At 47.5% G+C, this 15,543-nt stretch overlaps 1 protein-coding gene across 2 annotated transcripts in view; it reads left to right on the top strand.

The window, feature by feature from the left end:
- IQCA1 (IQ motif containing with AAA domain 1) overlaps positions 1-15,543 on the top strand; it is a 155,054-nt gene that overhangs the window by 29,782 nt on the left and 109,729 nt on the right. For both annotated transcript variants that reach the window (XM_045034667.1, XM_006935734.5), the window contains exon 6: positions 5,430-5,635. In XM_045034667.1, coding sequence (XP_044890602.1) covers positions 5,430-5,635 — 206 coding nt within the window. The remainder of the gene's footprint in view (positions 1-5,429; positions 5,636-15,543) is intronic.

Raw genomic sequence — 15,543 nt, 5'->3', positions numbered from 1 at the left:
ATCTGACTAATTTGAACAAGGATTTTTAAAGACAAAGCCCATCAAACATTAGATAAGCATTTTAAGTTAATGGACCGTGGAGTCCTATTTCCCCGCAAACCCGGGAAGCATCATCAGATGTCCTATGTTTACGGCAACATCAATTATTAATATGTATATTTTTGCTGACAGAGGACCTTGCTATAAACGTAGGTTTCGCTATGTGGTTCCGGGTCATTAACTGTGGAAAGCTTGTAAATATAATGGTTTATTCACATGGGAAGCCTTCATTAAGATGCATTATTCTACAGCTGATGTATTTCAATATATACTATATTATCATGTTCTCTATTTCCCTTTAATATTTGTAATTTATTTTTAAATGAGTTGCTGTTTATGCGGTGAGTTAACAAATTTGAATTCCATATGACCAAAGTTGCTAACGAGGAAAAGATATCTTAGCCCAAAGGAAAAACTGCTCATTAACATAGGACCTAAATATATTATAACCTTTAAATTCAAAAGCAACTAGAGAAAGAAGCTGCAAATGACCCCAAATGTATTTTTCGTCAGAGAAAGTCTATATCAAGAAACATGCATGAATACACACGTATTAACGGCACAGCATGGTGTCACGGGAGGAACACAGAACGGGAGGAATCGGGAAACCCTACTACTAGCTTCCTCGTTAATGTAGAACGACTTGGGAGAGCAACTTAGGTATGATCCTCAGGGTCCTCGTCTGTTCAGTGGGATAGTCACATCCTCGTATCTGCCTCCAAAATGGACGTGGACGCCAGTCAGGGAACGTAGAGGAAGAACGCTCAGGACAGAGTGCATACCACTGGGGTTGTTGCAAAACTCCAGTGAGAGCTGAGAAATTTCTCTGCTTTGCTCAAAGATCATGCAAGTGTAAGGAAGTTGGCTGAACGCTTCGCAGAGTTCTGGAGCTATTGCCAAGACCCAAATCAGAGTCACCTCCTCAATGTTTCATTTTTAGAGACAAAAGGGAAAAAGACGAGCTAAAAATATATTTTGCATGTGTACATCTATGAAAGAAATCTGCTGTAAATTACCATAAGAACAATGTAAGGGAGGGTGAAGCAAGATCCTTTGATTGGCTGATAGAGAATCAGAAAATTAACGCAAGACTTCAAAACAATTTTACACATTCATCGCAGACAAAAAAGAATTGGGGTACGGATCTATTTTAACCTCTTCACGGACACCGTGAACTTAAAATAGTTGTTGAAGTGGGGCACCTGGGTGGCTCGGTCGGTTGAGCGTCTGACTTCAGCTCAGGTCCTGATCTCACAGCTCGTGAGTTCAAGCCCCACATCCGGCTCTGTGCTGACAGCTCAGAGCCTGAAGCCTGCTTCGGATTCTGTGTCTCCCTCTCTCTCTGCCCCTAACCCACTCGCATTCTGTCTCTGTCTCTCTCAGAAATAAATTAACATTAAAAATTTTTTTTTAATAGTCATTGAAGAGATCAGGTAAAAATCTTTATGTCAATTGTAAGATTCTACTTCATACGTTGAAAATGTACATACTAGGAATAAAAAATATCACCTGGAAAATACAAGAATTGGGTACTTTTTAAAATGATTAAATAAAGGAAATTTCTATCTGTTTTGGCACAAGATACGGAATGTAGAGTCAGGCATTTGAGCACACGCATAGCAAGGAAATTTAGATCATTTGTTTTCAACGTTGTTCTTTAAAGTGATCCTATGATTTTCATTCTAGATTCACTTATAAAGTGGTTTGGGTTTTTTTTTTTTTCCTACCATAAAAGTGTGTTTTCATTATACTTAACTCAGACAATTGGATTATTTCCTTAGACTTTTCAATGCATATTTTTAAAGTGTTATATGTGTAATTTTTTTCATCTTTTTTCACTGACTTTGTGTTGTTAAGTGGGTGCTGTATTCTAACAGCATCTTGATTGTATTTCTAGTTGACAAATCACCCCCAGAGGTTCACAGGTATTTCTCAGAGATTGTGTGTGTGTGTGTGTGTGTGTGTGTGTGTGTGCGCGCGCACGTGTGTGCACACTTATGTGCATACGTGTTACAATTAACTATTTCACCCATTTGGAGCTTATTTTAGTATATAGCATCAATTGAGTGTTTAAGATTATGTTTTTCCAACTAATTAATTTAAATTTGTAATGTTGTTAATGTCTTTTGTAAACAAGGCAAAATTTTGTTCTATGTTTGAATTTTATCCTGTATTTGTTTTGAAGCTTTTGAAATGAACTTCGATGTTTTTCTCTTACCCCTGAAATTTTCTTTATATGGTAGCCCCCCAGCACTCCTGGGTTTCACACACTTAGACGTCAGTGCACCTGCTGACATGGCAGCGGCCACAGTAAATGCACCGAGGGCTCACGCGATGCCAGGCGCTGTAGCAGGATCTCACATAGAGCGCTTCACTCAGTCTTCTCAGTGTGATACTGTTGCCATTAAAGAGGAGGAAACTAAACCCTAACAGTGTCAATGCCTTTTACAAACTCCTAGAGGTAGCAAATGGCTGAGCCTCAACTTACATCCAGGCTTCTGTCCCAAACCCCATACCATGGCTTTGGGTCAGATAAGCCAGGGATTGATTGTTTCCTACCTCTCCCATTTGCCAGCCGTGTGAATTTGGCAAAGTTAATTAGCCTCTGTGGTTCATTTCTTATATGATAAAAATACCCGCCTGGCCGGATTATTGTAAGGGTTGAGGGATTACTTCTGTAGAGTGAGGGTGTACTCATTCAGGAAATGATACGTGCGTCATCTTCTGTGATGCTTCTTTTAAACAGCCCTTCCTCCTCCTTCCCCTCCCCCTCCTCCTCCTCCCCCTCCTCCTTCTCTGTCATCATTTTAGGCTTTGCAGGCCAGACAATCTCTGCCACAAACCATCCAACATTGTCCTTGTAGTATGAAAGCAGCCACAGACGATATGTAAATAAATGGGCTCGGCTGTGATCCAGGATAACTTTACTCACAAAAACATGCATTTGAGCCAGGTTTGACCTGCGGGCTACAGGTTACCAAACCCTGGCCTGGATAGTTATCAGAATCACCTGAAGATTTTCCAAAACTACTAGTTTCTTGATTCTTCCTCACTCCCAGGATTAAACTGGGAATCTGTTTTTTTTTTTTTTTAAGCTCTCCAGAATTTTGAAGAAAAAAAGAAAATGTGGGTAAATAAGTCACCAGTAGATTTGAGGATATGTTGCCTCTAAAAGAACTTCCCCAGGGGCATCTGGGTGGCTCCATCGGTTAAGCAGCCAACTTTGGCTAAGGTCATGATCTCACGGTTCGTGCGTTCGAGCCCCACGTCAGGCTCTGTGCTGACAGCCTGGAGCCTGCTTGGGATTCTCTCTCTCTATCTCTCTCTCTCCTCTCTCCCTCTCTCTCCCTCCCTCCCTCCCTCCCTCCCCTGATGCTCTCTCTCTCTAAATAAGTAAACTTTTTAAAGAATTATAAATAAATCCAAATTAATCAATGGACATAACTGAAAATCAAATTAGTTCTGGAAGATAATGTTCAGGAAACCTCCTATAACACAGCGCAAACAGATAAAGGAGAAATGGAACATACAGGAGAAAAGTTCAGCCTAGCAGAAGATAAATCTGGTGGCCTGGCAATTTTATCTAACATTTATTGCAGAGAAAGAAATGGGGGAAGGGGAAATAATAGCAGGGAAATTTTCAGAGTCGAAGACACAATTTTTTATAGTGAATAGACCACCAAATGGAGAGTGTGATGAATGAGTAAGTGTCCACGCCTGGACACATTTTGATAAACGTTCAGAGCTCCAAGGGTAAAGCAGGAGGGAGAAGAGCTTATGTACGAGGAACATCCGTGTCCGACAAGCCAGTCACGGGCGGCTCTGCGTGCTGGAAGTTTCCTCCAAGGTCACTGCCAAAGGTGGGAGGGACCCCAGGAAACACCTCCAAAGTGCAAGGACTTAGCAGATTCACGGCTGCACGTTTCCAGTTTGCAAGTTACGCTCATGGGCGTGTTTCAGCAAAATGAAAACGGAACACAAGAAAAAAGAGTAAACAGAGAAATCAGAGCAACTTCTGCTTCAACTTCGGGAGCATTTGCTCATTTCCACAGTGTAAATATCCCCATCGCCCATTCAAGCCGCTAACCGATACAACGCGGTTGGGAAGAATGGGTGCCGTGGCACGCTTTCTGTAGTATTTTCACCGTGGAGCTAGGGCAGATATACACAATGCCGAGAGCGCAGATGATGTAGTAACACCCAGTCAGATCATTAGGAACTGATGAGTTTTGAGTATTGAGGACTTCGTAACGTAATTTACTTCATTGTAAGTTTATAGAAATTTGCGTTCTAAAATGCTCACAATGAACAATGCATTTAACAGCCAGCTTGCAAAATTCTGGAAAATGGGTCAATTGGATCTCATGAGCCGTCGCGGGCTGGCTCCAGCTGACCACCGAGTGTGCCCTTTATCTGCTCTCTGGCCTGGGCTGACTCTCTGAACTGCTTAGAGCTCAGATCCTCTATCTGTGAAGGAAGCAGAGCTTCAGGGCTATGATTCCAGGTACAGCTGCCCTGTGGCGTCTTCCTTCTCCAAGTCCCTTTTTGGTCCGAAACTTCCATCCAAACCCACGTTGCAAAACGTCGTTAGGGCGGCTGGCATTGTTCCCTACCGTGTCGTGCCAATTCCGTTTGAGAGGATCCTAAAGAACAGGAACTATGTCTCAAAGTGATTTGGTTTTTTTTTACGTAAGTGCTGCACCCAACGAGGAGCTTGAACTCACGACCCTGAGATCAAGAGTCACATCCCCTATGGACTGAGCCAGCCAGGCTCCCCTCAAGGTGATTGTGTATTTTCTCTCACCACCACCCCATAGATGTTGGAGCAGTGCTGAGCATTTGATTGGCACTCCCTAGCCGGACTTCTGTTGACTTGCTAACCAGCAGATTTTAAGGTAGAACATTGTACCAACAAGATGTAATATCAGGGTGAATGTCCGGAGTCAGCTGAGAATTTCCTCCCTGGGAGGTCTCTAACAACGGAAGGGATGCTTGCAGAGTTGGTTTGGGGGTAGGTTTTCTTGCAATCGGAGCACCCAAACTTTCCACTTGCTTCAAATACTTTCTTCCTCTATAATCTTTGCTGTCCCGTTAACCAAGATTTGGAAACATGTGACTTTCCATCGTGTGAACAGTTTTTTGTCATATTTATTGAATATGCTTTTTTTCCAGCTAACCGCGCCCCCCAGCTGCCAGATGGTGTGGAGTGATCCCCATCTTTCCTCCCCACGGTGGTGAATCACTTCTTAAGACCCGCCCACCAGCCATGATTCTTTCGTTCTGTGTGCCTGTCTTGTATGCCTTGATAAGACGCCACCAGAGACATCAACATATTTCACGAGTGTCTGGTGTTCTTTGGCATGAGAACCTTTATGATCTTGTGTTTTCAGAATCCACCTCCCCTGTTTAATGAAGTCAGTGCCACCATAATCCAGGCTGAAAAAGTGACCTCCCTGAGGAATGAGGTACAGATAAAGCATGAAGAGAAATACAGAGAAGCCTTGGTCACAATCAAGGATGATCTGAAATTAATAGAAGGTCCAGATATCAAGGAGAACCTTCAAGACCAGATTCGGCATTGGTTCATCGAATGCAGGTAAGCGCGAGCGGCCCGGTGATGTGTCCCGATGGTCTCTTCTGTAGGGGTTGAGGTTCTCGTATGTTTTTAAGCACAGAAGCATGTCCTTGTAGATAGACTCATGGGTTTTTTTTTTTTAAGTTTATTTATTTTGAGAGACAGAGCAGAGAAGGGGCAGAGAGAGAGGGAGAGAGAAAAATCCCACGCAGGCGCTATGCTGTCAGCATGCAGGGCTCGAACCCACAAACCCTGAGATCACGACCTGAGCTGAAACCAAGAGTTGGACAGCTTAACCGACTGAGCTTCCAGGCCCCCCCCCCAGATTCATGGAGTTTTAAGCTTCATTTTAGAAAGCGGAATGTCAGGGCTAAGAATTCAGGAACAAACTTTTTTTTCTTTTAATGAGATTGCTTTTTGTGCTGGTGTTTTGTTTTTTTTTTTTTTTTAATAAGGTCCATATGGTACTTTTGTGACCACATGGAATTGAACGTCATGGGTAGATGACACAGCCCCACGTTGGTGGACTTCCTGGGCCACGTCTGGCTGGAAGCCGAGGGATCCAGTCACAAGCAGGTCCTGGGATCTGGCCAGCCTGTCTCCTTGTATGAGCTTGGGATTCTCAGTCACAGCCTTTCTCTGTCAGAATTCTGTGAGGCAGCTGCTGCATCGGTGACCTGACACCGGGGCCCTGGGCCTCCTTGAAATGCTGGATGGGTAGCAGCTCTGGGGACCAGGCCCCAGGGTCTGCGTGAAGGGTCCTCTTTAATGCCCTTGCGTGAAACGTTAACTGACTTAAAGCTTGCTTTACGAAAGAGGGTTTTTGAAACGTATTCGTTTTTAGAGAATCACACATGGTTAGGACAGACACCCGTGGAGCACAAAAGTTTCCACACAGCGGAACAAACACTTTGCAGCAGCCTAATTCGAGCAGTTTTAAAATCTGTTTTATTTCAAGGCGGGGGGTGGGGGTGGAGAAAAAGAGGGCAGATTGTAGTGCTCCGTCCCAGGAGCCGCGGAGGCCAGACTTGGCCATGTGTGTCCTTTACGGGGAGCTGTGCCGCATCGTACCGGGTTCAGAGACGCTCAGACACCAACTCTGGTTGGCTTCTCAGAACCGGAGACTTTGACTGTTGACAACAGAGAATCCCGTTAAAAGGTATTTATGTCTCAGCCTCTGAGATGACCTCCAGCGACTTCACCTCTTGTTGCCGTAATGTCCTTCCCTTGGCTGTGATGTAGGCCTGTAACTCACTTCTGAAGGAAGAACAGAGCCACAGTGATGGGGTGTCACTGCCTTCCTGCCTGCCTCTCTTGCCCTCTCTCTGGCTCTCTCCCTCACTGCCCTGAGAGAAGTCAGCGGCCACGCTGTGTGCTAGTCCCACACGGGAAGGAACGCAGGGCCTCGATCCAGCAGCCGGGGAAGAACCAACTTCCGTCACAGCCACGTGATGACCGTGGACGTGGATTCTCCCCCAGAGAGCCTTCAGATGAGACCGCACCCGTGGTTTGCAGCCTGGTGGCAGACCTGGAGGCAGAGGCACCCAGGGCAACCACGTCTGGTCCCCTCCCCACAGAAACAGCGACGACATAAACGTGCATCTAAGTTCTGGTGTAACATGTTCTGCGGCACCAGATATCACACGTACATCAAGGTTTAGAGATACGCGGCCGTCATAAACTACTCATGTTAAATTTGTATGGCATTCTGATAGTTTCCTCAACACTTAAATTTCATAACAAACTTTCTTCAAAGAAAGCAATTCAGGGGCGCCTGAATGGCTCGGCCAGTTAAGCGTCCGACTCTTGACTTTGGCCCAGGTAACGATCTCATGATTTGTGAGTTCGAGCCCCGTGTCAAGGTCTGTGCTGACGGTGCGGAGCCTGCTTGGGATCCTCTCCCTCTCCTATCTCTCTGTGCCTCTCTTTCTCTCTCTCTCTCTCTCTCTCTCAAAATAAATTTAAAAACTTTAAAAAAGTTTTTTTAAAGAAAGCAATTCAGTGGGGTGCCTGGATGGCTCAGTCACTTAAGCATCCGACTCTTAACTTCAGCTCAGGTCATGATCTCCTGTTTCGTGAGTTCCAGCCCCTCATTGGGCTCTGCACTGACAGTACGGAGCCTGCTTGAGATTCTGTCTCCCTCTCTCTCTCTCTCTCTGCCCCTCCCTCCTTCTCTCCCTCCCTAACTCTCTATCTCCCTCGAAATAAATAAATAATTCTTAAAATTATTTTAATGCTCAAGGCGCCTGGGTGGCTCAGTCAGCTGAGTGTCCAACTTTGGCTCAGATCATGATTTTGCAGTTTGTAAGTTTGAGCCCCACGTCGGGCTCATTGACCTCGGCACAGAGCCCACTTCAGATCCTCTGTCCCTCCCTCTCTGCCCCTCCCCCACTCGCACTCTCTCCCTCAAAAATAAATAAAGCATTTTTTAATTTTTTATATATTTTTTAAGGTTTATTTATTTTTGACAGAGAGAGAGAGAGAGAGAGAGAGAGAGAGTGTGTAAGCGTGAGCTAGGGAGGGAGACACAGAGAGAGAGGGAGACACAGAATCCGAAGCAGGCTCCAGGCTCCGAGCTGTCAGCCCAGAGCCTGACTGGGGCTCGAACTTGTGAACCATGAGATCATGACCTGAGCCAAGGTTGGACACTTAACCGACTGAGCCACCCAGGCACCCCAAGCATTTTTTAAAACAAAGGAAGCAATCAATTGCTTTTGATTGGGAAGCTCTGTCCTTTATTATAGAAATACAATTTGGGGAGCCTGGGTGTCTCAGTCAGTTAAGCAGCCGACTTCAGCTCAGGCCATGATCTCACAGTTCGTGGGTTCGAGCCCCGCGTCAGGCTCTGTGCTGACAGCCCGGAGCCTGGAGCCGGCTTCAGATTCTGTGTCTCCCTCTCTCTCTCTCTCTCTCTCTCTCTCTCTCTGCCCCTCCCCTGCTCACACTCTGTCTCTCAAAAATGAATAGAAATACAATTTGAAAATGCTGATGATTTTTAAAAATTCAAAATTGAATAAATTTGTGAACTTGTCTTTTTATACCTTATTGACCAAGCCTATGTTATAGCAAACTGGGGCATTTTCAGTGAAAGCATATTTAAAGTGCGGAGTTTGAGGCTGTGTTAATTCTGTGCCGGTAATGATCATAAAGAAGTGAATACAGCTGTTAACAGAGGGTGGCATATATGGGCACCTATGCTCTCCTTTCTTTATTGGGCTCCCTCCTTATTCTCCATTCTGGTGATGGTTTCATGGGCATATATAGAGCCCAGACCTCTCAAACTGTACGCTCAAGGGACAGTTTGTCATGTATCAATTATACGTCAGTAAAGCTGTTAAAAATGTAATGGTATTCCATCAGCAGAGATATCAGTGTTTTCAGTTCTTAAAAAAGGCATGTTTTTCTGTTCTCCAAATAGCAAAGCCCAGTATTCCTGTCTCTAACCTGGCCCCCGGACCGCCTCATCTCCTGCACACAGTCTAAGAAAAGCTTAAATTTGCTGGTTGTGGGTGACTCCGAGCCTTCCGGTTTAACAGAGCGTCTCTTGGGCTGTTTTGAGTACATTTGGAGCCCGTCCAAATGCCTATCAAGAATGCTTTCCCACTTCTCTTCCCCTTAGGGCACCTGACCACGAAGGGAAGCTCAACCCTCATGCTGACAGTTAGGGGCCGGACGAGTGTGACAGCGTCTGGGCACATGCTATGGTCAGCGCTGTCACCTGTCCCACAGGCTCGCAGCGTAGTTATCTGGTCCAGTGAGGAATGACCACCCACTTGGTCCCCGGGACTTCCTTCCGCAGCCTGTGGTTTCTGCCACGCGCCCCCGATCGCTGGGCACCTGCAATCCTGGCCTCTCATTTCTGAGCGTGGCCTCGCTGGGATGCTGCTTCTCTTGGGAACTCCGTGTCCCCCCGGAGCACGAGTGGTGTCCTGCCCAAGCCTCAGGGCCCGGGCAGCCTCCTTCGGACCCTCACCCACCGAGGCCCCTCCTCCTCGCTGCCATCCAACCCCCTCCAACCCCCTCCAACCAAGCTGCACGGGGAAGAAAGACAGGCACCACTCAGATGTTCCCAGATTCTCTTCAGCCACCTGCTGGGATCTCCACGTTGGCCCCCCTCCTTCACGGAGACCCTTAAAGGGTGAGCCTCAAGGACTCAGGCGGTGTCCCCACTCACGCACCTTCTCCTGCTTCCTCCCGCCCTTCCCCTCTGCCTCACTAACTTCTCCTTCGGGCCGAGACTCCACGAAACCCTCCCTGAGGGGTCTCCCTTCAAAATTCCTCCTTGTCTCCTGCTTGAGCTCTGCCTAGCCCCACACCCACCATCCCTGCCCCTGACGGCTGGCGGGACGATTAAGAACACAGACTGGAGATGGCTGTGCAGCCTTGAGTCCTCGTCTCCGTGGGTCAGTTTCCTCATCTGTGATATGGGGACAAGACTCACACCTACTTCGTGGGGCTGTTTAGAGACGCGGGGCGCCGAGACCTGGACGTCAGGTCATTACTGCTTCTCCCGTCCTGTGACCACCTGCTCGCTCACATGCCCCTCCACCAACCAGCGGGGAGCCCCGTCAGGACCTGCGTGGCGCTGAGAAGGGAGCGGTGTATGAATTCTACGTGGAAGAGGTGAATTGTGCAGGTGACGGGATCGCCGGGCTCCGTGCTTGGCCAATTACACAATTGTGCCCAGAGCAACTACACTGGGATGATTTTGTGCCGTTGTGCACATTTGGGTAGAAAGGCATAACTTCAAAAGAATTGAGTCTTTGGGTGATATGATGTTGGTTTATAATTAGAACCCTTTTGGGGCACCTGGGTGGCTCAGTCGGTTAAGGGTCCGACTTCGGCCCAGGTCATGATCTCAGGGTCCGTGAGTTCGGGCCCCGCGTCGGGCTCTGGGCTGACAGCTCAGAGCCTGGAGCCTGTTTCAGATTCTGTGTCTCCCTCTGTCTCTGACCCTCCACCGTTCATGCTCTATCTCTCTCTGTCTCAAAAATAGATAAACGTTAAAAAAATTTTTTTAATTAGAATCCTTTTTTTTTTTTAATAAATAAAGGGGGGAAGGGCCCCTTCCATTGTTCCCAGGGACGTGGGCTCCTCTGGAGACCCAGCCCTCGCTGGCCAGTCCTTGAGAGCAGTTCACCCGGGTGTCACTGGCCTGACAGTTTGGAGACCGAGTCAGGGTCCCACGGGTATGGGGAGCATCACTCCCAAAGACATAAAGACCCCTCTTTTTGAAGTAACGTAAGGTCAAGGGCAAATTTATTTTCCTAATTGGATTACATTTAACTGATTGACTTTGATAAAAATCCTTTTCCTTGCTTTTTTAAATCAAAGACAAATAAAAAGCAAATATTGTCCTTTGAAACATGAAACATGACCCATCCTCAAGCAAAATTCCAACAGGACACAAAATGACAACTTGAAAAATTACCAGAAGTTACAGTTTATATATACGCCCACGATTTGGAATACGTATTCAGAGCTCATCAATACTTACAGCTGCCAAGTTATACTAGGATCTGTTTTTTCACTCAGTTTTCACATTACTTTAAAGGAATCCTGTTTTTCCAAGGTTAAAAGTGACACATGCTCGTGTAGAAAATGTGCGAGGCGGGGAGGGGCTTAAAGAGGAAGATTTAGATTGTTCCTGATCCCGGCTCGCCAAGGTCGCCACTGTAAAAGTTCTCCCTAAATCTCCTTGCGTCTTTTTCCCTCACACGTGCACTTAATTTCAATTTTACGAATCTTTTTAAACTTTTTAAAAGGTAACATTGGGTTTTCCCACGTCCTTAAGATATTTGCCAGAAGATGTTTTTAGTGCTTGGTTAGCCTTCTGTGAGGTGGGCACACTAGTGAATGCATAGATTATTACCTTTTTCATCTTTTGTCAAATTGATGAAAGAAAAGTGCTCTTGATAATCTTTCCATTTGCACCTATGTCCTTAATGGGGGTGGGGGTGGGGTTGAAAACTGGGGTTTTCTCAGCAGCATCCTCTCTGTAAACCCCCCTGACTCGTATCCGTTTCTCTGTGACATCATCTTTTTAAGTGATTTTCTAAAATGTAGTCATGTGTGTTACTGATACTAAAGCTGTTTTGGATACATTATTGCGATAATGACTACTGAGTTACCATTTGCCTTTGATTTTTTTTTTAGCTGGCCTGTAAGAAAGCTAGAAAGAGAGAGGAGGAAAGATGGGGAAGGAGAGAAATGATAAATAATGCAGCGTTAAGAACCCACTGCTCATAGGGGCGCCTGAGTGGCTCAGTCGGTTAAGCGACCGACTTCGGCTCAGGTCATGATCTCACGGTTCGTGGGTTCGAGCCCTGCATCGGGCTCTGTGCCAACAGCTCGGAGCCCGGAGCCTGCTTCGGATTCTGTGTCTCCCTCTCTCTCTGCCCCTCCCCTGCTCGTGTTCTGTCTCTCAATAACAAACAAATGTTAAAAAAAAAAGAAAGAAAGAAAAGAAAGAAAGATCCCACTGCTCACTTTCTGTGCCCCGGGCGCCCCTGAGCCCCACCCTGGCCACCTGCACGAGGGGGTCACCACCCCTGCTGCCTGGGGTTGTTGTGGGGGTTAATGAGGCAGCACAGAGGCAATACCGGGGCCCCAGAGTTACGGATTTTTTTGGTGTTTTTGTATTTCATAAGATTTTCTCCAAGTAGTATTTTCTACTGTTATTAGTTGTATATTTTGCTTACTGATTTATTGTTTTATTACTGAAGTATGGTGGACATAGAACGCTATGTTAGTTTGCTGTGCAACACAGCGATGCCACAAGTCTGTACATTATACAGCGCTCGCCACAGGTGTGGTCCCCATCTGTCACCACCCAGCGTTGTTACAATATTACTCACTGTGTTCTCTATGCTGTTAGTCATATATTTTATATAATTTGCACCATTAGCTAAGTGAACTCTCAGGTTATTTCCAGCAGCCCTTTGCTTGACTCTCTTGGATTTTCTTGGATACGGAGTCATGGGAACAACGTGGCTGCTACTGTCCCCCCATCCCCCACAGTTACTCTTCTGGCTCCTTCCCCACCCGCCCGGTGAAGCAGGGGGGAGGGTTCACCTTGACGCCCGCTCCTGTGCTGTGTTTCCCTTCGCTTCACACTTGGGCTCCAGGAGCCGAGAATCTTCTGGAAACAGAGCCAGTTGTGTTTATAGTCCTCTGTGCAGGCTGAACCATTCGAAATAGCAGTTTTGGGCAAATATCGCAATCTTGGAAACACGGGCTCAGCTGGCGGGTGCTTTGGTTGTTCATCCAGGGAACACGGCTTCCTCCACCTAACCCTCAGTCCTGCCCCCAGAGCCCTTGGCCTTGTGAGCACTCCTTGCCCTAACGCACCACTGGCCTCCCTTGTAATTAGAACCGTTTGGTGACTGGGTACCTAAGGTGTGTTATTCATCTGAAATGATAATAACAACAAACAGAGGCTCCCAGTTATTGAGCGTCTGTTCAGTACTGGGAATTCTCAATACTTTACACACTAACTCATTTAACCCTTGCATTAACCTGCCATTGCTTCTGTGGCAAATGATCACAACCACGGTGGCTTAAACCGGTACGAGTTTATTTTCTCCCACTTCTGGAAATCGGACGTGTGAAATCAAGGGGTCTGCGGTGCGCCATCCGGAAGCCCCAGGGAGAGTCTTTCTCAGCCTCTCTTGCTGCCTCTGGAGGCGGCTGGCATTTCTTGGCTTGTGGCTCCGTCCCTTCTCTGCTGTGCCTTCTCACCACCCCCACCTCTCCCCCAGGTGCTTAATCTCCCCGCGCTCCTCTGTCCTGAGAACACCTTTGATTGCGTAACTGGGATCATCTCCCTGTCTCACATCCTTGATTCAGTCACACTTACGGAGCCCCTTTTTCCCTATAAGATAACATTCACAGGCTCCAGGGATCAGGACCCAGTATCTTTGGGAACCGTGACTCAGCCAACCACAGCCCTCAACGGCTATGAGATAAGTACTCTGCTTTGCGTTCACCGGTGACTTTCGTGATGAAGGACAGAATGCACCTTGGGTCCCTCGAGACCAGCGCTGTCCCGTCGGTCTTCCTGCAGAGCTGGAGACGGCCTGGATCCCCGCGTTCCAGGGCGGTGGCTGCAAGCCGCACATGGCTCTTGAGCACGTGCAGGGTAGTTAATTTTATTATTCTAATAATTTTATTCTAATACATTCAGATTTGGGGTTTGGATCTCCACATGTCACGATTATGATAATAATAGGGAATCTGGAAGAGTATAAATTAGGTAGCCTTACCCCGCTATTCAAGCCAACACACAATCAGAAGGGATGAGTAAGAGAAGAGGTCTTGGGGGCTTGGGATGATCCCCATCCTCAGCAGGGTGAGCCAGGCCGGGAATGTGGTAGACACAGCCACTACCTTTTGATCTTATTATGTGACGTTATCGATGATGTACATTTACATTACCCATGTATGCAGGAGTAGAGGTTATAGAGCCAAGCAGCATGGGTGCAAATCCCAGCTATAGCACTTACATGCTGTGTGACCTTGAGCCACTCACTTAACCTCTCTGTGCTTCCGTTTCCTCATCTTAAAATGCTATTCATAGCCCCTACCTCGCAGGCAGGATAACACGGATGAATACATATGGAATCCTTGCAACATTGTGTGGCACATGCTACCCCCCCCACAATTACTTCAAGCACAGAGGTAGGCCATCACTTTCCAGACACAAAATTTGCAGCTTTCATCCCGGGCTGTGGGACCTTTTGTCGTCACAGTGGGAGGCGTCTTTTCAGAGTGCTGCATTGGGAAGCTCTAGAAAGAGAGCCTGGCCAGCAGCGGAGCAGGGAGAGGCAGGGCTGCGAGGGCTGGAGTGGGGACGAAGCTAAGGGGGTAATGACAGGGCAGGCAAACACAAGTTAGACCACGTGGGATGCACGTCAAGCCTCCAGGGCGCGGGGGATGCCTGCAGAGCCCCAGCAAGTGTGCATTCTTTCTGGAAGAGGTCTTGGGATGCTTCGTTCTGGGGATTGTTTTATTTGTTTGCTTGTTTCCTTTTTAAAGTGAAGCTACAATTGAAATGCGGTAAAATCCTCCCTTTCGCGTAAAGCTCCGCGAGTTAAGCCTGGTCGTTTGAAGGTATGTGGACCCGGAGAGACTCTTCTCTCACCGCCCCCCCCCACCCTGGTTTACGCCAGTCGAAGCTCCGGGAACTCACCCTGGAGGGGACTCTAGAACTGGTGTGACCATACCCTCTGCCCAGCAGAGCCCGAGGCCACGAGCAGAAATTGGGAAAGTGAGTGTCCTGCCCACCCGGAGAGGGCAGTGTGGGTCTCTCCCACTCTGGCCTCCGGTGCCCCCCCCACCTCCCCAGATATCCTAAGCTCCTGGGTCCACACCGTCTTCCACCACAATTGACTCCTTCAGAAGCAGGTCCTCTCTGCTCAGCCCATGTGCCCCTCCTCTGTTCCTACAAGAGACACCACACCGGCTGCTTCCCACAGTTGCCCTTCTGAGATCCCAAGCCCTAGAAAGGCAGCAACAGTGGCTCCCTCGGGACCCATGGCTCATGGGGGGGGGGTGCTGGAATTCATACTCAGGTCTCCGAATTCCCAAAGCCATGATGCTCCCACAACACCAACCGCATCTCCTTATTCTGAGCATTCCAGAGGCAGAAACCTTTCTCTGTGTCTTGACTGCATCGTGCAGCTAAGTGTCATTTTTGTAGGAAACGATGGAGGTTGTCCGAGGCCGTGTGGCTCATTAGGTCCCACCCGGAAACCCCAGGGCTTTCCTTATTTCTGATTCCTTCTCTTCCTTCTCCTCCGATTCACCTGCACGGTGAGCGCAGTGATGGTTCTGTGTAGGGAGGGGGGAGAAAGAGAGGCAGGAACCGTGGGACCCGAGAGACGTGGCGTGGCCCCACTTATTTCACAGGCTTCAGAGGGGGCTCAGAG

Source organism: Felis catus, chromosome C1, assembly GCF_018350175.1.
Source record: "Felis catus isolate Fca126 chromosome C1, F.catus_Fca126_mat1.0, whole genome shotgun sequence".
In the NCBI taxonomy this organism is placed as follows: domain Eukaryota; kingdom Metazoa; phylum Chordata; class Mammalia; order Carnivora; family Felidae; genus Felis; species Felis catus.
Note: the sequence above shows the minus strand (reverse complement) of the source record. Positions and strands in the feature narration are given on the sequence as shown.